At 42.8% G+C, this 23722-nt stretch overlaps 1 protein-coding gene and 1 long non-coding RNA gene across 2 annotated transcripts in view; one reads left to right on the top strand and one right to left on the bottom strand.

Annotated features, from left to right (window-relative positions):
- Positions 1-1832: 1832 nt before the first annotated feature.
- On the top strand, positions 1833-23407 carry LOC144902123 (uncharacterized). Its single transcript, XR_013630397.1, has 3 exons — positions 1833-1962; positions 2622-2675; positions 23010-23407. It is a non-coding gene; the product is annotated as an uncharacterized LOC144902123 (long non-coding RNA).
- syndig1l (synapse differentiation inducing 1-like) overlaps positions 19213-23722 on the bottom strand; it is a 33214-nt gene continuing 28704 nt past the window's right edge. Inside the window, exon 4 of the mRNA XM_058057401.2 lies at positions 19213-23244. Within this exon, the coding sequence (XP_057913384.2) occupies positions 23086-23244 (159 nt within the window). The 3' untranslated portion in view covers positions 19213-23085. The remainder of the gene's footprint in view (positions 23245-23722) is intronic.

Raw genomic sequence — 23722 nt, 5'->3', positions numbered from 1 at the left:
GTGTAAAAGTCAGCTTTGTGACTTTTATTTAATTTCTTCATGTTTCCTCCTATAGTAGGTATGCGTAAGGAACAACATGGGGGAATAATTCCATCATTTATGAAAGCAACATGGTAACTTTCAAACTACCTTTTTATGAGAACCCATTTCAAAAATGATATTATTATACGTATATATATTATTATATATTATATTATATATTTGGAATAATTACATATGTTCAACATATTTTCTTTAATTGCTTTAACTGCATTGCTTTAATGTTGTAGTTTGATGCTTTTGTATTGTATGTATTGTACATATTTACTGTATTGATATTTGTAATTTTATATAACGTTGGTCTTATTTTCAGCACTCCCCTCCCCTAAAATAAAAAAAAATTATAATATTAAAAAAATAATATAATAATATAAATAATATTTTCTATTCGCAAACTCCCCCCCCCTGCAGTATAAAATGTCAAATAAGTATATTTATGATAATATGTTAAATAACCTATGCAGGTTTCTTCCTGAACTGGGGTAGAATGTAAATGCATCTCATTTACATCAAAGTTATTTCAGGTAAGTGGCCTCACTGACAATAGATGATTCAATGTGCCTGTGAGCGTGCGTGGGTGTTCAATAATAAGGGTTGGATGGACTTGGCACACTGAACTTGTACTAAATAGTTCATCAAGAGGCCTTTTTAATCAGTGCTGTCTGAACTACTCCGTTAATGATGTGCAGTTGGAACAGGCTCACTTGCAGCTCCAGTCTTTGTCCACTAGATGGCAGTAGTTGGCTGTCATATAAGCCATTGCATGATTCATTCAGGGAAAAAGCTGCCAAAATGTTTCCCTTTGGACACAAAGTCCATGATTACAAGCTAGAATTTCACTTTTGGGCTTGTATTTAACAGGTGAACTCCTGAAAAGGCACACACAAGTGGTCATGTGTTTGTTTGTAGGTGCATACACTTAACTATACTGTTTGTTGGAAATGTAAACATACGCTTAAATCACTTTTTTGTGCTCCTTAAAGCTAATATCTTGATGCCTCTGCCCTGATGGTGGAATGGTGGTCCCATTCATTTTGCCCATGTAGCATACAAGTGTAACTGAAGTTGTAAATCGCGTGTTAATCCAGTAAAACTGTGAGAGCTTGAAGGAAAAGTAGTCACATTTAAACCCGCTCTCATACTCTTCCACCAGTGCACTTTAATATACCTTACATTAATTTAGGCCACTTTCTTTTGCGGCTGAGCTTCATTTTCCATCAGCACTAATCGTTTATGCTGCACAACGCTAGCAATTAGGCATAATTCCATAAAAGAAGAATTAGTCTCACACCGCTGCCTCATGTTTCCATGAAATCATAATGAGGAATCCCACACTTCCTGTTTTGCATTAAACAAACATGCTCTAGAAGCTGAAGTGTGTCAGTGAAGGATGTGATGGATGCTCAATATGCAGGCGGCCGCCAAACACGCTGCACTGGCACAAATCAACAGATAGATGTCGGTAGACGGGTCAAAGGTCAAGCAAACACGAGCTGAGTCTATGTTTGCGTTCATCATTATGATGCACCGCTCCTTCTGGTGCAGTCTCCCACATTTTGGATTCCTTGCAATGATGCCCAAAATAAAGGGGAGCATCTTCTTGTCTCTGCAATGCACCATTTATGTTATGGAAGGTTTCTGCAGCCGACATTTTTGTTTTTAAGTACAACTTTTCATGGACTCTCGTGCTCATTTTTGTAACATATACATCTGTTTTTTTTGTATTTTTGTCTCCCTGTGCTCTTGACTGCTTGTTTTCATTCATACTGTACCACCAGGCACTAGGACCCTGAAGAAAGTCAGCCATGCTCCTATGTTAATGAGCTCGAGCGTGAGGACCCTTGGGCAATGCATAAGGTGCTGCTATGATACCATAGCGTCAGTAACAGCCTTGGTAAATGTTTGAATTGACCCATCTTGGAGGTTTGTACCTTTTACAATTGTAAATATGTACTAATAAGCTGTTTAACCTTTAATAACTACAGGGAAGGTGGTGGTGGTGTGGTAACATCCGGGCGTCTGTATTTATTTGCATTACTATCGATGTAGCCGTTTGCTAACTAGCGACACAACAGCTAACTTTGCTAACTTTCTTGTCTGGTAACACAATGGCATTTTCGAGGATACTTATATGTGTAAAAGGTACCTTTTTATTCAATTAAAAACAAGGAATGACAACGTTTTACACTCAATTGACACTGTGCCTTCTTGGTTACTGATTTGCAAGCACAAAAGCATTGTAGCGCCCCCTGCCGTCGCCAGGTAGAACATATCTGCCATCTGACCATACTTGTGTTGTCTGTGTGCTGCGTTCAAGTGCACATGTTTGGCAATGAGACACATTGCTGCTGTTCTTCTAATTTGCTTCCCCAGGGAGGGATTAATGATACCATTTAGTGTATTGGTAATGGTAATAAAAAGTAATACAGCCGAACAACACACACCAACATTGTACGTAGTGTGTTTGTGTGTCTCAGAGGACTGAATCACAGCATTGTCACATCCAATCAAGTGTATAACGTTTCACACAGAAAGCCAGGGGAGTCCTAAACTTGTCTGTCTGATTGTATTTGTACATCCAGGGCGATGCCTTGCTACTGTCTAGAGACCGTTGGATGGCTTTCTGCGAAAAGAGAGTAAGTCCCTCACATGTATGAAAACATTTTATGGTAATAGTAGCACACTCAGCTCACGTGGAAGCAATCTAAATTAGAATGTAGAATCTCTTATAGGGATTGCAAACATGGAGGACGTGTATGGTGACGAAAGCACTTGGTGCTGGCTCAAGTGGGCTCCTGTACACCCTGGACTGGTGGCCAGCCAATCACAGGGCACATATAGACAAACAACCATGGACAATAGACAATTTGGAGTGGCCAATTAACCTAGCATGTTTTTGGAATGTGGGAGGAAACCAGAGTACCCAGAGAAAATCCACGCATGCACGGGGAGAACATGCAAACTCCACAATTGAACCCTGGTCTCCTAGCTGTGAGGTCTGCACGCTAACCACTCGACCGCCGCGCAACCCCATGGAAATAAATATCGAGTGACTAATGGGGGTGTCACCAGATCTCGTCTCACCAGATCTTGTGAGATTAAAAGGGGACAAGGATTCTCATTCATTTGTGGGCCGGGGCAATAATAACTCAATTTATTAATTCATTAAGCACCTTGGTGTGTTTGTTCCATAGAACAACGGCGCGAATGGAGTGGGTCCTTTGTCTGTCTTGTAGTGTTTTTGACTCAGTGGGTGGAGGCGGTTTATTGCAGTCTAATTTTTAATTCTACTTTTCACAAAAGTAATGTTAAAATCTTGTCTCGTCTCGTAGACCCAATCTCGTGGTGATTGGTGATTTATTGATTAATTAATTAGACAGTTTTTTTTCTTGTCACATTTTAATATCGCAAGATCTTGTGACACCCCCACAAAACAAGAAAACCAATGAAAAACCAAATTAGATGTTTCTGGTGTCATGCCTGTGCTGTTCTCAGCCACTAGGGGGCACATACGATATTGTTGCGTTATCTGGGCATCGCTAGACATAGTAAGAGGAAGATCCTCTTTCCCGAATGATATCCCCCAGTTATCTTTATTTATATCATCCGGCCTGTCGCTGTTGAAGTGCGATATCACGCTTATTGGCTCGCCTCCCGTTTTTCTCGCCGTTAAGAGGATAGAGTGGTTCTCCATCCCACATCTCACCGCTCTGATGTCCCGATCTCGTTCCCTTCCTGAGCGCGGGTGGTGAGCGGACTTGATTAAAAAGCTATAAAGGCAGCGAATGAGAGATGGATGCTTTAAGAGCCAGTCGGGAGCGATGTATGATTGCATGGAGATCCTCGCCATGCGTTCCCCCAGAGCGTCTCTTTTGATGGCTCGGCTTCATCCGGCGTCAGTTTGCCAGCGGAGACACTCTTGGCCGATAATGAGTAATGCGCCTAATATTCTCCAGACGGATAAGGCTTGTTTCAAATCGGACGTGCGGCCCAGATCGCACTCGAAGAAGCCGACTCACGGGATTTGGACGGTCATCTGTTGCGCAACTCCCGTGCTGTTTTTCCAAAGCTAATAAATCAAGACGGATTGAAGCTTCGGCCCACAGGGAGAGGGGGAAGTTCCATTTAATTTACAGTTAATGGAAACAAAGCGACTTGTCCTTGTATTTTTCCTCTTAGTTCCTAGCACGGGTCACTTCATTAGGTACACTTACACGTGGCGTGCAAGCTTGCCCGCAAAAGGATTGTATTTGGGGTATAATCATGTACTAGACGATTACAAGTGTTGCAGAGCCGGCTGGCCCTTTAGGCAATATCGGCCATGGCCTCCAAGGGGCGCCAAAAACAGAAAAAATAGACTTTTGGTATAATTACAGTCATCCCTTGTTCATGAAGTAAAGCCAATTTCCCAAACCAGCTTCCATTTCCATGTAGAAATCACTAAAAATCACCTTCCTGTTCGTCCTTGCATTCCTGGACGTTCGCCATCAAGCACAACTTTCCTGTCATTGAATTTGTTTTCTGTCTCATGACTATTCCAGTCTATGTTTACACCGCGAACGTGTGATGTGTTTGCGCCGCGTGTCCCTGGAGGCAGCGTTGAAGGAACAAAAGCACTGCCAGGAGATCCCCGAAGAGTTCTGCTAATAACTTTGCATGGAAGATTAGCAGTGATAAAAATAACAGTGATACTAATCCAGTAACAGGTAATCAAATTAACAAACTACACTGTGAAATATGGCGTGTCAATATGCACTGATATCTATCACTACCGCTAGCGCTGTCACAAGATCTCGTGCAACAAGATCTCTCGAGATTAAAACATGACAAAATCTCTTGGCCTCATGGGCACTCGGCCTGCGACGGTAATGGAATATTTTAATGAATTCATCAATTAATGAAAATGAAGTGGATAAGTTGGCCAGCCTCGGTATATTTCCTTGTGTACGCATCTGTTTCCCTCAAGTTTTGCCTCTCATGGAACATCTTTCAATGGCACATGTCGCTTCTAGCCCCCAATATGTCGCCAATTCAGTTGCACATTTGAAGGTTTTTCAAAAGTAAGACAATAATCACTTTAGAGATATTGTGACATGATTGGCTTTTTAACAGTGGGTCGTATCCGCCAAGCATCACTGAAGATAGCAACGCAATACAATACTGCACCATCCCATAGTGCAGCATAGCATACATCATCATAGCATAGCCTAGCATACCACTCCAGAAAATAGCACACCTTATTTATGCATGTACTTACACAATATGCAATGCTATACCATGGCATAGCATACATTATCCTTGCCTTATTATAGCCTGGTACGTATAGCATATCATACTCGACCACACCATACCATACAGCATAGCATAGCATAGCATAGCATAGCATAGCATATTTTACCATGTAATACCAGACTTGTCCTCAGCATACAATATACTGTTCTATACCACACCATAGCATAGCATAGCATAGCATAGCATAGCATAGCATAGCATAGCATAGCATAGCATAGCATAGCATAGCATAGCATGGTGGACGTTGTTTGTTCTGCTGCAATATTTGACACTTAATTAGTCCAATGGCATGTATAGATGTATTAATATTTTGCATGCAGTGTAGAAACTGTAAGTCGCCCTGAGGCCCAAAGCGTATCGCTAATTGCACATTTCATATTCCGGCGATGCCAAATGCGGGTGCACACGCAGGCTAAACAGAAGCGTTCTGTAAGACACACTTGATAAAAGACTCTTGAATATTTCATCATCGTCAGCCAGAGGAAAGCACTGACACAAGCCCACATTTATTCTACAGACGTCGCCGATCTATAAGAGAACGTCTTCATGATTCCAACAAGTCTTGGGGTGCTGTGGAGGATTTGATGAGTGTGGCTCCGCAAATTGATCCCAGATTTGATAGAGGAGTTCTTGGATGCTCAGGGGGGATCAATGCTGTCGCTTTTTGAGGCAATTTGCATTCAAAAAGTAGCTCTGTGCTAGAAAAGAAGACAAGTGCAATCCGGAGAAGGGTGTGTTTCCACGCACCCCTCACCCAGTCGCACCACATATGCGCTCTGTCAAGTACCACCGCACAAAGGCACAGCAAGACACCCCCCCAGGGCTTCAAGAGCATATTTTCAGGAAAAAGAGAAAATGAAATAAAATAAGGGAATTGTGGATTTTGGTCTTTGGAGGTAGCAGAGATGAGAGAGGATGCAGAGGTTCTCATTGAGAGTGACCAGGATGGATAGGATCAGGAACGAGTACATCAGAGGGACATTACATGTTAGAGGCATTGGAGATAAAGTCAGAAAAAACCATATCGAAACCTTAGCCAAATAATGTGAAAGACCTGTACCGTTGCACCCCGAGTTGACAGCAATGATCGATAGTCGTTTCAAAACCTGAAACAAGGCCGCTCTAATTGGCAATCAATGCATTCTCACATAAAGCTTTATCTTTTTTTTTCCTTTGTGAGCTCCTATTACTACACCAGGCACAACAAATGAGGATGATATTAAAGCGTCTGATGCCAAAATAATTAATGTCCCACTGTTTTGACACAAACAAGCCAATGCTCTAAGCTGAAGCAATTCATCACAACAGTGGCTTGTTTTCGGATGTTCCTCGACTGACATTTGCTGTTTAATCTGATGCAAATGTGAAATTAAGCACAGGGTTGAGAAGACGGCGCAGCGAGTTTAATTGACTCGGCTTTTAACAAGATACTTTGTGCATTTCTGCCCGCGGGGGCTCACACGACGAGTAGCGGAATAACCTCCTCCCAATCCAGCCGACGCACACCCAGCATGCAAATAAGGGCGCTAAGCCTTTTTACTCCAGTGTTTGTCGGATGTCGGCGGTCTTAACTGGGGCGCACATCTGGAGTGGAATTTCGGGGTGGGCCCCCAGGAGCGCGGGGGGGGCTTAGGATCATCACGCCGCCTGTGCTCCAAAGCCAGGAGGGTATCGATGCTAATGGCTGCCAGCCAGCCCTGCAGGGCGCCACCTGTATAATCTCTGCTAATACTCTCACCACCCACGGCTGTTTACTTGGCCGTTTGCATGACTTTAGTCCTCCACATATTCCCCACAAATGCTGCACACCATGGATACCTCCAGTCCTTTGGCCCTACGCATTAACCTGGATTTGCATTTAGCAGGGGAGTTTGGTTTCTGAAACCGCTTGGGTGACTTTGATACGTTGGACTGAAATGTGGCAAAAGACTCAAAACGGGCAAACACGTAACACATGTACATCTTTCACAATTGCTCAACCGCTTGTGGATATGTGCAAAAACGTTTCAGTGGATGAATTTTTTTTTGGAACGACGTATATTATATTACAATATTATAAAAAAAATTACAATATTTTAATGTTATATAAAATTAATAAAAATAATATTATATATATAAAAAAAATATATATATTTAAAAAAATATATATATGTTTTTTTGGCCGGAAAAACAGTTCAGGCTCAGGATTTTTTTTTACTTTAAGCCCTAAACATGCAAAAACTGTGATTTCCAATTCTATATTATTTTTTAAATAAATGAATGACCATGATAAGCATTTACATAAAATTTGATTATGTAATTATTTTACTGAAGAATTCGGCCTGACTATTTCCCGCGAGGGACGCCTGCCTGACAGCATGCTGGGGGATATGATGTGCTCTCTTACACATTTTAAAATATTGTAAGAATGCCACTTTATACATTTGGATCAAGACTCCATAGTGTAAGATTCATGTTTACATCAACAAATGTAACCCTAAAATCATATTGAATGGAATTGTTTGTTCACTATATCTGATCGTTATATCGTTTTTGGCTAAATGTGTGGCTAAATTTGTGTATCTTGATGCGTATCAAATCATCCATCCCTACTTTATACCATACGGTAAGTTGGCACAGCCCACCATGCCTTATCGTAGCATAGCATGACATTCCATACAATGCCATACTATACCGTGCCATGCCATGCTGATTTCAATTTCTTAGCATAATTCCGGAAAAACGGACACTCTTTCCCAATGACCACGTCCACCAGGAGCGTTTCAAATCTTCTAAGCCTTGTGGACCTACTGAGCTGGCAAATGGCAAAAGTGTGGAGTTGGTGGCCCCGCTGGGATTACGACAGTCGTGTTTTTAATTAGCATTTAATGACATTATAATTACATTTTCCTGTCAATGTCCCCCAGTAATTGTCCCTGTGGGCGTTCAAACTATATGGACGCATGGGCGTGATATCGTCTGAATCGTGCTGGGCAGAGACAGACTACACGGGCAAACGTTCGCCACTTTTATCCAAGTTTTCGGCTTACCACTAGTCGGGCGCTCGGGTTTGATTGTGAACATTGCTGTGCATACAGCTGCTATGGTGCCCCGTGTAAACAACAGCGTTATAAATAATCTCCCAGCGTGAACCATCTGCTGTTTGTGTTTGCATCGCACAGTCTGCACCTGCAATTAGCATTCGTTCGCCAGAGACTGACTCAAACCTTTAATTATGTCAGAGGGGCCTACAATTTTCAAAACAGAACCCGTGCTGTGTGCTTGGTTCTGGCTCATGAGATGGGATCTTGATTTTAATTGTAGTGCGCTTGTAGAAACGTGTGAAGCAACTTAATTGGTTCCACACCTGCCCATGATAAGTGAATTTACTGTAAAGTAGGATTTACTGTATTTATAAATATTTTCATAGTTAGAGCTAAGAAAAACCTTCTTAAGGTTTTTTTTAAGATTATTAGAGCCCTCTAGACATGAACTAGCACCCCTACAGTCACCGTTACATGCCTGTTGTCATTGTCACATGCTTGTGTGTCACTGATATTTGTGTTTTACCTCATTTAGCCATTTTTATGTTTGGAAATTAATGTAGGCAAAAAGAAACGGAAAAGCATGATTTATTATATTTTAATTATATTTTTGTAAAACCGTATTTGATGAATAAAGTTGCCAGAGATTAATGTACATATTTTAAATATTTAAGACAGCTTGGGATTCAGGTATGACATGAATCATGCGGGGATGTTTTTGATTGTAATTAATGTTTGACGCCTTTTCTGACTTCATCCTTGCCGGTTCTTCCTATCTTTTCAATTCAATTCCCTGCAAATTCTGCTTAGCAACAAGGGAAAAGAAGAAGTGTTGAACTTTTGTTATCTCAGCTACTAAATTATTTCAGCAGGAAGAAGAACTGGGAGTAAACACGGTGGATAGTATCTAGCAGTATTTTTTTCTCCATATAAAAAGCCCACATTCCTTTCACCCATAGTGCAACCTACACTAATGTATCATTTGAGGTTAATTATTGAACTGTTCATACCTTTTCTAGGCCGAAATTACAATGTTGGACTTTTGAGAGTGCTGGATAAGAAGGTCCATTATGTTTCGTCTAGTAGAATCTAATAGAATTGTGTTGCGGTGAGATTGCACATTCTCTGTATTTATTACTGGAAACATCTACTGAGCTCTGCCAGGGAAAAAAAAAACCTTCTATTTCCAGTTTGTGTGCAGTGAGTTGGAACAGAGGTCTCTCACAGAGGACGCTGGTGTATAACCCACATGACAGCCAATATGCAAAAATGTCTGTCTGACTATTTCTGGTGGTGATGTGACTTAATTCCCAGCTTTGGGCGCACACTCCCTCTCGGTGGGGTTTTTTTTTGCGTGGGTGGGAGTCAATCTTCTCCTGCGAGGCTTCTGTTTCGCTCCATTTAACATCCCGCTGGGGCATGAAGAATGTGTTACTTCTGAAATTTAGCAAGGCTCTTCTTTACAAATGAAATACAAATGAAAGGCAGATTTTCAAGTCATTTCTAGACCAAGTTTTATACAATGTGTATAGTTGTATGTAAAGTTTTCCATCATTTTTATGAATAAATCAATGGATATTTGGATCTATTATTTAATTCTGATATATAGTAATGGTAATGGTTTTACCATTTACCATTGAATGCATCACATAATCAGTTCACAGTTCCACATGTCCAAAAGGAGTAGGAAGAAGCAAAGCTTATTAAATCCTACCCCTCCATCTGGTACTTTTACAATCAGTAACTGTTACATTTGTTCAGTTCCTGCTTTCCATAATACAGTTTGGTTTTTTTTATTTTTATTTTTTTAATGAAATGAGGTTTATTGGATTAACACAACATATATAATATTCATCAAAACAAAATTAGGCAGGTGCAGAAACCTGGCCACCCCTGTCATTTTGTTGATTTGAATAGCTCCATCCTCCAAAAAATTGGCTTTGTTAGCTATTTAGGCCTGGAATTGCATAGATAGATAGATAGATACATCCACACATCTAATCAAAGGTATTTAAGGTTGCCGTTTCCCTTTGAATAACCAATGAAGACGAGCAACATGGGGTCCACAAAAGAGCTGTCAAATGACCTGAAAATGAAAATTGTTCAACATCACAGTTTACCCAAAGGCTGCAAAAAGCTGTGAGCTTTCCAAAGTGTGGAACATAATGAGGAAATGGAAGAGCACCAAAACAATTACTGTTAAGGCCAGACGTGGTAAGCCAGAAAAATATCCGAGGCAAAGGTGAAGGATGGTGAGAATGGTCAAAGACAGCCCACAGACCACATCCAAAGAACATCAAATTGTAGTTTGTCGAATGAAGCATACAAAAGCGAGCTTCATTTTGGAATAAAGTGCTGCGGTGACGCATATTGCACATCTTCTGCTAATCCAATAAACCTCATTTCACTCCTGAATGATTGCTCTAGCCATCACTTTATTTCATAGTAGATTTGCAAATACCTAATGATTTATAATTGAAAATGCTGATAATTGAGGGGCTCAAACGCCGGCATACCACATGACTTCCCCATTTCTCTTATGTGAGTTGTTGGAAAAGAACAAATGTCTGATCATTGTACAGCGGCAGTTTCCATCGGAGAACCCCCGCAGGGGGTTCATAGATGAAATGGCCAGATTACATCAAAGCAATTATTTGAACACAGGGAGATTTTTTTTTCTTCCCGAAATGAAATGTGGGTATTTTGCATTCAAATGAGATCCCGCCGAGCATCCCTAATCATTCAAACAAAACAGATTACGCATGTACGATAGATAGAGCCTCTTAAGTCCAGAAATACTCAAAAGAACCTCCCCCTGCTGTTTCTTTGACCTCTTCCTGTACACTGAAAATGAAAGAGTGAGAGAGAGAGAGGGAAGCAAATCCCATCCCTCCATTCCCCTGATTAATTAGTTCCAAGTTAGCCGTGAAAGTAATACGCTGATAAGGGCCCAAACAAACACAAGCCAATTATGGGGCGTCTCCGTGTGAACTCACCAGTCGTGGATCCGTGTCAGGCTGCTTCTGATTACACAGATTGTTTTCACCGGACCCTGAACAAGATGTTCCCGTGCATGATCCAAAACTTAGATACACCTGGAGATGTCCATGCTAACTGTTTGTAGCTATAGGCAGCCTGTGATCTCACCCGCTTCATATTGCGCCATCCACTGATTCTTCAGCCACCATGCTTCACTGACACCCTTTGACCTGGTGGCAAGTTTTTTTTTGTTATTTTTCCCCCCGGCAGCCAAAACAGCTGGAGGCTTCAACTCGCAGAATAATTCTGGATTGATTCACGGCAGAGCGGCAGTCTCATTCAAAACGAGGCAGTCGGAAGCTTTTTAGCCTTGACTCCAACTGTGCTTTGTAGCGCATTTCAGAGAGTTTTTGGAAGGAACCAGCATGAGCAAAAGCTTCCATTTTTTCCATTACTGTTCACCGTGGTGAAGTGACATCGTCGAGTGCAATTACCCACACAGCAATCAGCCTTATCTGCGTGTTCAGGATATACTTTCATGTTGTGCTACAGCTACAGATACAGGATGTGCATCTTGTTTGTGGAAGCTAACTCTCCCACTCCTGAACCGCTGCATACAAAAGGGTGTCTAAACACGCTTTTGTCTGTGCTATTATTTGTCTGACAAATACACCGCATCATGGTGTTATCATGAAACCCATAAGTGGGACTGAAATATCCCCCGACAGCTCATTGCGCTCCCAGAATGCACCCACTGTAACTTTAGAGTGGTTAGCTGAATCATAATGACATTTGCTACGCACCATATGAGGACTGATAAGCGCATGTGGGTAAAATCTGAGCAAGGTTGGTTGCAAAACATGGCTGCCGTCAAGCACAATATCTTTTCAGGGGCACGGGTGAGAATTTGGCCAATTAATTGTCGATGGTCATTCACTATTGGTCTCATGAGTATAAATAAAGGATATCTGTATTACGTGTATGCCAGCATGTCTTACAAAACATCTAAAGCACATTGTATCATTGCGTAATCGGGTAGTTAAACCCGACTAATTCCCGCAAATCGGTTGTAGAATAAATTCAGCGGGTAATGCATGTTCATACTGTTGCTAACATCATGCAAACGCTAACCAGATATATATTTAATATGTTATTTTGAACATCAGTGTTTTTGTAAATATTGAAGAGACTTGTGTACCCTTCAATTCCACCCTGTTCTCCCCGTGCATGCGTGGGTTTTTTCCGGGTACTGCGGTTTACTCCCACATTCCAAAAACGTGCTGCATTCACCCGCGACCCTCATGAGGATAAGCGGTCGAAAATGAATGAATGATTCATTCATTGATAGGCTCCAGCCTGATTCATTCATTCATTCATTTTCTACTGCTTTTTCCTCGCAGGGGGTGCTGGAGCCTATCCCAGCTGTCTTCGGGCGAGAGGCGGGGTACACCCTGGACTGGTGGCCAGCCAATCACGGGGCTCATATAGACAACCATTCACACTCACATTCATATCCTATGGACAATTTATTAAGCTAGCATGTTTTTGGAATGTGGGAGGAAACCGGAGTAAACCGGAGAAACTCCACACAGAGATGGCCGAGGGTGGAATTGAACCCGGGTCTCCTAGCTGTGAGGTCTGCCTGTACCTACAACAGGACCACTCCATGCAAATGTATTTATTTTTTTTAGAATGATCATTTACATTAATCGCATTGCTTCTGTTTGAACCTTTGAGGGAGTTTTTCCTTAACTCTATCACTAAAGTGCAACATTCATTGTTGATGAGGGGCAGGGTTGCAGACGTGCTCATGTTTACCCGCCTGGTTCAGTCAGCCCTGTGTTCACCCTGGGTTCGAGCCAAGGTCTGTAGAATGAGAAACAAGAGTGCAGGCCGTCGATCTGTCAGCTTGATGTCAAGTGCGACTCTTAAAGTGTCAGGGAGTGAGGTTTACCAGTGCACTTCCGCACGGCCACATTGGCCGGCACCTGTTACTCTCACTTCTCAAACCCTTAAACCTCACTCTTATCGGGTCACGGCATCAATGTAACCTGACTGATCCGGCCAGCCCCTCGTTCCGCCCTGGGCTGGAAGCAAAGTCCACAGAATGAGAGACAAGAGTGCTGTCAGGTGTCGAGTTGGGAAAAACGCATGGATAGAATACAGTACACAGCACAATACGCCTTTTCCTGTAGTGAGGTAGCCTAAATACCCCGAATTGTGAAGGTGCACGTCGTGGCACCTCCTACCCAGGAAATCTAAAAGGAAGCCACAGGGAAGTCAAAATATAAAGGGACAACAGAACATAACAATGGGTCTTTCTTGCATACCGACCAGAATGATCGATCCCTCACAGCAGTATGGGCCTCACCTCGGGGATGTCAACAGAGCTTCCACAAAGACTGGGTGGCCACTGGACAGGGAAGAAGATAATTAAGTGTCAATTAGAGGGAACAACACCAGGCAGTCAGTCAGTCAGGTGACCTTGGCTGCAGGAGAGGTTTGTCTTAATTCGCTCCACTCGCCCGAATGGCCGTCTCTTTCTGCTTTATGGACAGCTCACTCACCAACAATCCGCTTTCTTTCCTTCTCTTGTTGTCACTCTTGGCGGCGGTATTTACGACCCCTCCCAAGGCCGTTCTTCTCCTCCTCCTCTCCTCCTTCATTCAGGAGAACCATTCAGGTCGATGGTACCCGGCGAGCTCTAAAGGCCACTCGCTCATTGCCGCTCATGTCTTCCTTTGATTAAAAGGCCACGACAACAGCCGCCGCGACATTCTCCACCCTTTCTACTCATCGACCGTTATCTTGTTGCGGCAAAGCGGAAGGTCGGAGCGTCGTTGGAGCGCCATTTATCCCCGGCGAGCTCAATTGAGAGTGCCGGCTTTTGTATGTGCAAACACAATGCACTCAGCGCGCTTTAAAAGGCATTTAAATGGAGCTGTTAATATGCCTGGACTCTAACACGTCTAGTTCTCTGGCTGTGTCCTGGAAGGTACATCATTTACCGAATCATTATTTATGGATACAGTACATCCTTGCCAAGACCCCAAATAATGGAACTATTCATTAGGAATGTGTGGTTTTGATTGTCTAGGGCAGGGATTCTCAACTGGTTGGTTTGTGGAGGCGTTTTCCGCATGACTATGCCCTGGCAAAAAAAATAATAATGCCATGACCCGATGTCCATGAATACACCTCGCGTTCTTGTCTGCGTTCATTGCTTGCTATGCCGCCACAAGCTGCGAAACGGTTACAAACGTCATTTTACATATAAGATATTTGAAGGAAGCTGCACAGTGGTCGAGTGGTTAGCGCGCAGACCTCACAGCTAGGAAACCCGGGTTCAATTTCACCCTCAGCCATCTCTGTGTGGAGTTTGTATGTTCTCCCCGTGCATGCGTGGGTTTTCCCCGGGTACACATTCCAAAAACATGCTAGGTTAATTAGCAACTCCAAATTGTCCATAGTTATGAATGTGAGTGTGAATGGTTGTTTGTCTATATGTGCCCTGTGATTGGCTGGCCACCAGTCCAGGGTGTACCCCGCCTCTGAAAGAAAATGAATGAATATTTAAAGGAAGCAGCTCTGTGATTAGGCAAGGAATAGTACTGTACAGCATTAGTAATAATACTGGGGGCTTACAAGGTAAAACATTAAATATAGCCATGGTCCAATCACAAAAATGACAGCACAAGGTGTAACAGGAAAGTAAACACACATGGGACAAGTAGTACTACTATGAGGAATAATGAACAACTGTGTTAACTTTAAATGCGTAACTTGTTACAAATAAATAGCAGAAGCACTCCCAGTGGAATACTTGCTGCAAATCAACCTCAAGCAGACTTTACCTCCAGCAGCCCCCAGGTAAGATGGTTTCTAGACTCCTGCTTTAAACCCTACAGTACGCTTCTGACAGTTACTAAACATGTTTATATTCAGTGTTGCACATTAAGAAACAATCATAGGCACATAGTAATTGTACTTCCAAAAAGGTGAAGTTAAACAGCATCACGTTTTGTCAAAGCATCATTCTGCTGGAAAATGTTGAGTGTGACAGAGCCTTCTGCTCGATCCTGCAGCACGTTTAGCAGATAAATTGTTTAAATCAATTTGGGTGTAACTGATTACCGGCTTCCTACGTGTAATGGTGCATCTTTAAAATCAATGAGAGTTTCTTTTGTAAGCTTTTCTGGGCTTCCAGGGATTTTCGCCTGGGAAGTCACATGACTCACAACTTTTTGACACCCTGAAGAAGGCAACAAAAGTTCTTTTTTTGCAGACGAGAGGTGGTTGGGGTTGTTTTTAGTCGGGACTCCAAAGCGGAATCAACTTTCTGGGCTCATTAGCTAACTAGCTAGAGGAAACAATGACTTGTTTATGAGCGGCGACAAACACAGAACACAATGCTGAAGCTGCTAGCAGACTCACTGTTTACTGACACACACACACATACACACTGAGGAAGGTCTACGATGGCGGCCGCAGGCGATGTTCTCAGCGGGCCGGGTGCATTGTTAAAGATAATGACGGCAGCCAGCGTGTGGGAGGGCGGGCGCATTATTCAAAGTGTCGCTCTCGCTCGCCGTTTCATGTTCGCTAGGAGAAAGTGCCATCGCATCACCGCCGCTAACTCAGGCAACCGTGACGACAACGACGGCGCGGAGGTTAGAGGTTTACCTCGGGGAATGGTACAGACACAGAAGTGGACGCCGGCGTCGCTTTGCAGGGTCACAATGGTGACTTTTTCAGCATTTCCTCTTTTAATGTTAGCGCTAATGAAACAACAATTTCATCCCATTGGTGACACAGCACCCCTCTTTGCATACGATGCTATGCTAAGCATTGTAAGTCTAAAAAAATAGGAAGCAGGTCACGTCCACACAACTTTTTGTTGTTGTTTTTGGCACTATTCTAGCAGGGTTATTAGGCAAATGGAACACACACACACACACACACACACAATGAAATGGGAAGACAACAAAATGAGTTTTCTTCCAAATGAAATGTTTTTGCCAGAGGCTAAGTGAAACTATTGTGTGTGTGTGTGTAACATTGTCAGAATGGTAATCAGTTGAATGTGTTTCATGTAGCATAGCTGAATGTTGATGCTAACCAATACTCAGGACATAAAGGTTAAAAGTGCAATAAATAGTGTTACTTTGCGTTGTTTGCTAGCTGGAAGGTTGTTTTTTTGGTGATAATAAATATTAATTAATAAAACTGATTCCACTTTATGCTCTGTTTTTGACCCTATGCTAGCAGTTAGGCTAATGTGATAGTTTGTGTACAGTAATAGCCAATCATTATTATAAAGATAAATATTATAAGTTCTAGTGTCAACTAGAAGTAGTCTTAGCGGTGGTTTGTCTGTTTGTGTCATTATTTAGATGGAACTAAGCCCGATAATTCCGTTATTCCATGTCACGCTAGCTAGCTTCCTGTAAAAATGACAGCTGGATATCGATTTACACGTCTAAATCATTAAATGTGTCAAGCAAAGGCTTCCTAGAATGTCAAATGTTTTTTTTTTTAAATGTCAAATTGTCCAAATGTGACACGGAGCAGGCCTAAGCACATGATTGGTGACCTAGCGGCTAAGCTAGTGTTAGCCTGCTAACAATAATGTAGTTTCTGCATAACAGTCGGTAAGTCTCTGAGTGAGTTTTTATGTAATGTTCTCTGCGTTTTCATACATTAGCCACCACCTTTTCAAACATTAGTTAGGATCTACTGTAGATGAAAAGATACCATGTATAAAACACTACTGGCTTATTTTACTCCCCCCAAAAATGTAGAACGCTTCCTCGAAGGAAGCCGGCGTTCTCCAGCGACCATGTGCAAATATCAGTACATGAAAACATCTCATGTCTCTCACTCTGCTTGCATTGGAATTGATAAATCTTTACACAAGCATCTGGCGTGCTCCGCGGGGCACCCCCAACCCCCTCCAACAAATCCATAAAATTCAGTTATATCACTCCCGCCTTTTCCATTTCTCGCTTCTGTGGGCTTGCAGACAAACCAGAATAAGATATGTCAAAAAAGTAGAAGCCAAACAAATAAACCATGACGATAGCTACTGTGAACATATACTGTAGATTATTTCTTATACACTTATTGAAAAATAAAAATGATTTTCATACATTTTCTTTGTTTACTTTTATTATATTTATACAGCCATTTGTATTTATTATTATTATTTATTTTATTGTATTTTATTAAAAACAAATAAATGAATAGAAATCTAATTAGAATTACATTTTCACAGAAAATAATAAATAGACAATGTTGAAAAAAACATTGCAAAATGGTACCAGAAGTAAAATAATTCCAGATTTCCCGTGTGGGCGGGAAGAGGGCAGCCATAAGCCAATTAAGACTGTGAACTATGGCATTGCTATTATGAAAGATAATAAATGTAATATGGCCGTGGCAGTGTGCAAGGCATTATAGGAAGCGCACACTGAATTCTTAATGTACACCTTGCATTCCAACCTGCCCCCCCCAATGTTCACAGCATCAGCGAGTGGCGTCTGGCTGTCTTTTCCACTGGAGTTAAAACAGCCGCTTGCTACTTGTTGATGTCCAATAGGAAGCTGTAGTAATTCTACATTTGATCACATTTAAGTTAAGGTTTGTCAGATCAACCCACGTAGACGTTTGGGCCTGTGTGGACCGGGACTAGCATTTGACTCAGCACCCACTTTCAAGCACCAGGGATCACAGGTTCCGTTTCATAACACACCTCATCCATTCATCCAGCCATCCATTTTCTACACGTCTTATCCTCATCAGGGTTGCGGCACGTCATACATAGAAGAGACAGTCTAGCAACATTGTTGCTGTAAAAAACGCTTCACAATGCAACCCATCCCTGACAAACTGAGCCAAGAAAGTAGAGTTTGGACATAATCCGATGTCATCCCCCTGCAAAACCCGCTGGGTGTCCAAAGTGTTGCATTTGTGGAACGTGGCTCATTGCAGAATCAACAAAAATCCCAGCAAAAGTGGAAAAAATAGGGCAAATAATTAGATTATATATTATTAAATTAGCACGGTGGTCTAGTGGTTAGCGCGCAGCACCTCACAGCTAGGAGACCAGGTTTCAATTCCACCCTCGGCCATCTCTGTGTGGAGTTTGCATGTTCTCCCCATGCATGCGTGGGTTTTCTCCGGGTACTCCGGCTTCCTCCCACATTCCAAAAACATGCTAGGTTAATTAGCCACTCCAAATTGTCCATAGGTATGAATGTGAGTGTGAATGGTTGTTTGTCTATATGTGCCCTGTGATTGGCTGGCCACCAGTCCAGGGTGTACCCCGCCTCTCGCCCGAAGACAGCTGGGATAGGCTCCAGCACCCCACGACCCTCGTGAGGATAAGCAGTAGAAAATGAAAGAATGAATTATTAAATTATACTGTAAAAAACCCACAGAAAACGATAGACCTAAAATGAAGTGAATTAAATACACTTTATATGAATAGGCTGTTGCTTCTACATTTGCAGCACACCGCCAGACGCAGCAGTGGGTGACTCACTGCCACCCCACCCACTCAGCCACCCCTTCAGTCCATTATGGGACCTCCTCCCACCCACTGCATGCGCACCCGACACCCGTCTCCATCATGTGAGCGTCCGCTGAGGATAGTTGTTGTTGTTGTAGGCTTGTTAGCTTCATGCGAGCATCCCTGATGTAGTAGCGACACTGAGTGCGCCCGCCTGCTCGACGAAACCCGCCCCCGCTGGTGAGTCAGTGTGCTGTTGCTTTAAGGACAACACATGCATCTCAATGACTGACCGAGCCACTTCTCACCTCGCCTTGTTTGAATGTGATCCACCAAAGAAACACAGATGCAAGCTTCCAAGAAGGAAAGGCCCTTATTTTTGGATTTATTTGCCATTAAATGTCCACTATGTACACGCTTGCCGGCACACACGAATCCTAAAACATGAAAACCAAAGAAAACCCCGTCTTTCATTCATGTGCTTATTAGGGTGACAGAGGAGAATCAAAACATAATCACACACAAAAACAAACACAACAGCAGGTTGCCTGTACGCAATATAACATAAAGCATGGGGTGAAAGGTCGTTAACCACACGTTAACTCCATTTTGAATCCTGAAAAAAAGAGCACAAGTTTGCAATACAAAAGGAAAAGTGGACTTTTTTGTATTTTTGCCCATCATCCTTAATCCTTACAGTCTGTGGGACATGACCACACATGTGTTTTCTAAAGATACACAAACAGATAAAAAAGAGGCCACAATGGGACACACCTATTCCACATATACAACACCTCCAAAAGGCTCCAACATGGTTTTCTGGTTTTTCATGTAGTAATAGGTACATTCATGATAACATATCATACTTTTCACATAGCAACATAGACAGCGTAGCTACACCTAGCCTCCAAAACAAAACACTCCAATGTGGCTTGAGGCATTGGGAGCCAGTGTGGTGGAGCTAGTCGCTAGCTGGCTGTGGTGTGGCAAGGTGTCACTACGCCAGGAACGTAGTTCTTGGGTGTAACCACGTTAATAACAACAATAACAATGTTGACGTAGCTTTGTTAATATGCAGTTAATATATGTATGGAGCCTTGTTGGCCGTTTCTGGAGGTGTTTTCAGGACTCTATAAAGGCGGAAAAGATGTGTCACATTATGTGCATTCTTAGCCGACTTTTTTTTTTAAATTAGTTTTATATCTGTAGAACAAACAGAAAATAGAAAGATATGTCACATGTCACACAAGAGTTGTGGATGATAGATCAACAAATTTTAATTATTTTTAAACTCGTCTTAAAATCGGGATGCACACTCGGCACTTGTCCAAGGTAATATATATGATATACATATAACGTATTGTATTGTACAACAATATTATGGAGTAGACAGGAGAACATAAATGTTAGCAGAAGAGACAAAGAAGCGTTCATGTTCATGTCTCACATAAGGATTGTGGATGATGGGCAAAATTCCCAAAAAGAAAAAAATGTCCGCCTTGGAATTAGCGTGTTCCCTCGTGGAGACTTCTTTAGTGGATCGTTTACTCCACGCCACTGACGCCATGCCTATTATTGAAATTAATGTGCTTGTGCTATTTTAGGGCCACGCTCCAGAGAGTACGCACATTCCCTCGGAACAAAAAGAAAGAGGCCATTACACTGAGCTAATTTTGCTCCATAAATGTCAGGTATGACGGATGCCGGGAAGCTAAGTAGAATGTTACTTCTTATGGTTTTGCGTCTTGAACCCCGCACCCCGCCTGCTTATAATCACAAATAAAATAACCTCGGTAATTAATAAGCCTTTTCATATCGAATGTTCCCAAGTTGTGTCATTTATTCAAGTCTCACTCAATGTTGCTTGTTTTGGAACACGGCTCAAATCCTTGCGCTCAGTTGATTTTCTCTTTCCAAACACAATCAATTTCAATTTACCTTTTTTGTTTCATATAACCGAGGACAAAAAATGTATCAATCATGCATGTCAGCGCGCTGTTGATTGAACACGCCTGACAAAAAGCCAAATTTATTGCCGCTAAATCCGACGCAGTGTCGGAGTAGACCGCTACACGCCTCTTAATGACAACATTCATTTGATTTAGGACCTTTGTTTCCCAACAAACTTTGGGACTTTTTATAGACAATCTGGCCAGTGAAGGAACGTTCTGGGCTGTGATGTAGCGTGAGGTGTGGACGGGGCCGGGGACGGGTCGGGGTGTACAAAATTTTGATAAAAAAATCCACAAGTCCAAATGATGGAAAAATATTCAACATGTGTAGTCATAATTAAAAGGAAAAAAGTTTCTTAGTTGCCACTGAACTTTTTATAGACAATCTGGCCAGTGAAGGAACGTTCTGGGCTGTGATGTAGCGTGAGGTGTGGACGGGGCCGGGGACGGGTCGGGGTGTACAAAATTTTGATCAAAAAATCCACAAGTCCAAATGATGGAAAAATATTCAACATGTGTAGTCATAATTAAAAGGAAAAAAGTTTCTTAGTTGCCACGGAACCCCAACTAATGGATGATGACCCACTACAGATACCTTTGTCTTTCATCACCCCCAAAAGGGACCTCCTTGTGTAGAAACGTATTGTGGATTATGGTGAATTGTGTTAAGTTGACCTTCTCATGGGGGTAGGGCGTTATGGCGACAAATGACCACGATTGGTGAAACTCATCGCCAAGGTGTAGCAAACCCTCGAATTCGGGGGTATCGGAGTAGTTCAGAGGAGGAAAAGCGGCCAATGATGCTCATGTAGTCTTGCTTGTACAGGATCTTTTTAGTATCCAGAATAAACTTACATAAATGTTGGTGTAAACTTACCTCATATGTTTACTCTGACGCTAACAAGTTCCCATGCCGCTCATTTTTTAATCTCCATATTCTTTTATAAAAAGGTTAAATAGTGACAGGAAATAGTGACATGTTTACCTTCGAGAGAGGACCGACTGGCATCCGTCCACTTGTTGGTCAGTTAATGAAACTATCGTGGATTGGTCCTCGTCTTGGTATCAGCGTTGAAAAGTTTTTCATTTTTCATATTTTTGGGTTTGTGTCGCAAAGCCAGCGTGCGCACAAATTGACACAAATTTCACAAATTGCGCTGCTTCCATTGCAAATGAATGGACTAGAGGCGACGTGGCCTCCCGTGGGTGGAGCTCATTAGGGCGCTGTAGTGTGGGGTGGTGGATAATTTTGTGGGTTTGCACAATTTGGAAAAATTGGCAAATATACAGTATAATAGTAGTGGTCCTAAATAAAAACACCTAGTTTCATAGCGGCCACAGAACCCCAAGGAATGTGCGTAAACGAATGGGACCGTTTATGGTCATTGTTGAACTTTGCATGGGGGTCGGTAAGGTCCTTAGAGTGGCGGTGAATGGTGGCTGGTAAAGGGTAGGGCTTGTTTTGATGAGAATGAGATAAAAGTGGATATGAATCAGAGTATGAATAAATCCTTCAGTGTTTATTGTTTGGAATGGTTACTAGGTGGGCGGATAGACGGAATGCTGAGGGCATTTTTTTGACATCCCCGTCCCCTGGCAACGCTCGCTACAACTCAGGTAAAGGCAGATGTACGGAGGTGTCATTAGACTGCGGGGGGGACGAACACAAAGAAAGCACACTTGGGTTGTAAGCAAACAACATCTGGCATGAGAGGATGGTGTTAGATTTTCGAGAAAGACTTTGACAGATGGGTAGTCACATCTTCCCTAAGGTGAAGTAAAAAGCTCCGCTAAGAATGCCGTTATCAGTTCTGGTGTCTCCAGAAGTCCTTTGCCTGTTTATTAACATTAGGATCCCGGGTGGCAATTGAAGACAACAAAGATGCGGTTGGATTTTTTGGGGTTCTTCTCCTTGTGATGGTGCTCACAGGCTTGTTTGTCTCCTTTCACCTCTTGGAAGTTTAGAAAAACCAACAAGAGGTCAAGTCCAAAGGGGGGGCGAGGTCAATAGAATGCAAACTGGGTTCCCATCCATTCCTCAAAACTTTTCCTGGCCTCAACAACATGAAAGCCGCCCAAATCCTTCCAGCTTGACCCCCTTTTCCTGTCGCTGTGCTAATTCTGGCTGACAGGGAGTCTGCAGGGAAAAAAAGGAAGGTGGAAAGGAAAACTGAACCAACCCACCCCTCAAAAAACTTTTCTCCAAATTTGCAGCAACAGCACTGCTGGTTTCCCCCCGAGGGGACTCTTCTCCTTCTGCGGCTCTCCCCAGGGTGGATGCGAGCAGCCGCTATATGTGTCCCGGTTTTGAAAGGTAGGCGATGAGCGCCACCACCACCCCCACGTAGACGCCAGTGCCGATGGTGATGGACAGAGCGGCCAGGAAGAGAGCGCGTCGGGAGGCGATGTTGGCCAACGGGAAGTCGCCTTTGTGCACCGCCTTGGTGGTCTGCAAGAAGAAAGTCAAGACACAGCTCTGAGATCTGCCTGAGTGTCTACATTTTTTCAACTTTGCAATTACACAAAATGTCTCGGTTGAAGAAAGTCGGAGAGCGGGCTTCTTGACAGATGAGCCAGAAGAAGCCTTTCACGCATGGCGGCCGCCGAGAGACGCAACCATTAGTATGAAAATGTCAAGGACCGGAGGTTGTGCTATCGGCGGTTGACAAACAACAAAATTCATCATCATCACTTAATGTTGAGGTGGCTCGGGCATCTAGTCCGGATGCCTCCCGGACGCCTCCCTGGTGAGGTGTTCCGGGCATGCCCAGCCGGGAAAAGGCCCCGGCGCAGACCTAGGACACGCTGGAGGGACTATGTCTCACAGCTGGCCTGGGAACGCCTTGGTGTCCTCCTGGTGGAGCTGGAGGAGGTGGCCGGGGACCGGGAAGTCTGGGCTTCCCTACTAAGACTGCTGCCCCCGCGAC

The sequence above is a fragment of the Doryrhamphus excisus genome, linkage group LG19 (assembly GCF_037039965.1).
Source record: "Doryrhamphus excisus strain RoL-2023G ecotype Guam linkage group LG19, RoL_Dexc_Guam_v1.1, whole genome shotgun sequence".
Taxonomy (NCBI): Eukaryota; Metazoa; Chordata; class Actinopteri; order Syngnathiformes; family Syngnathidae; genus Doryrhamphus; species Doryrhamphus excisus.
Note: the sequence above shows the minus strand (reverse complement) of the source record. Positions and strands in the feature narration are given on the sequence as shown.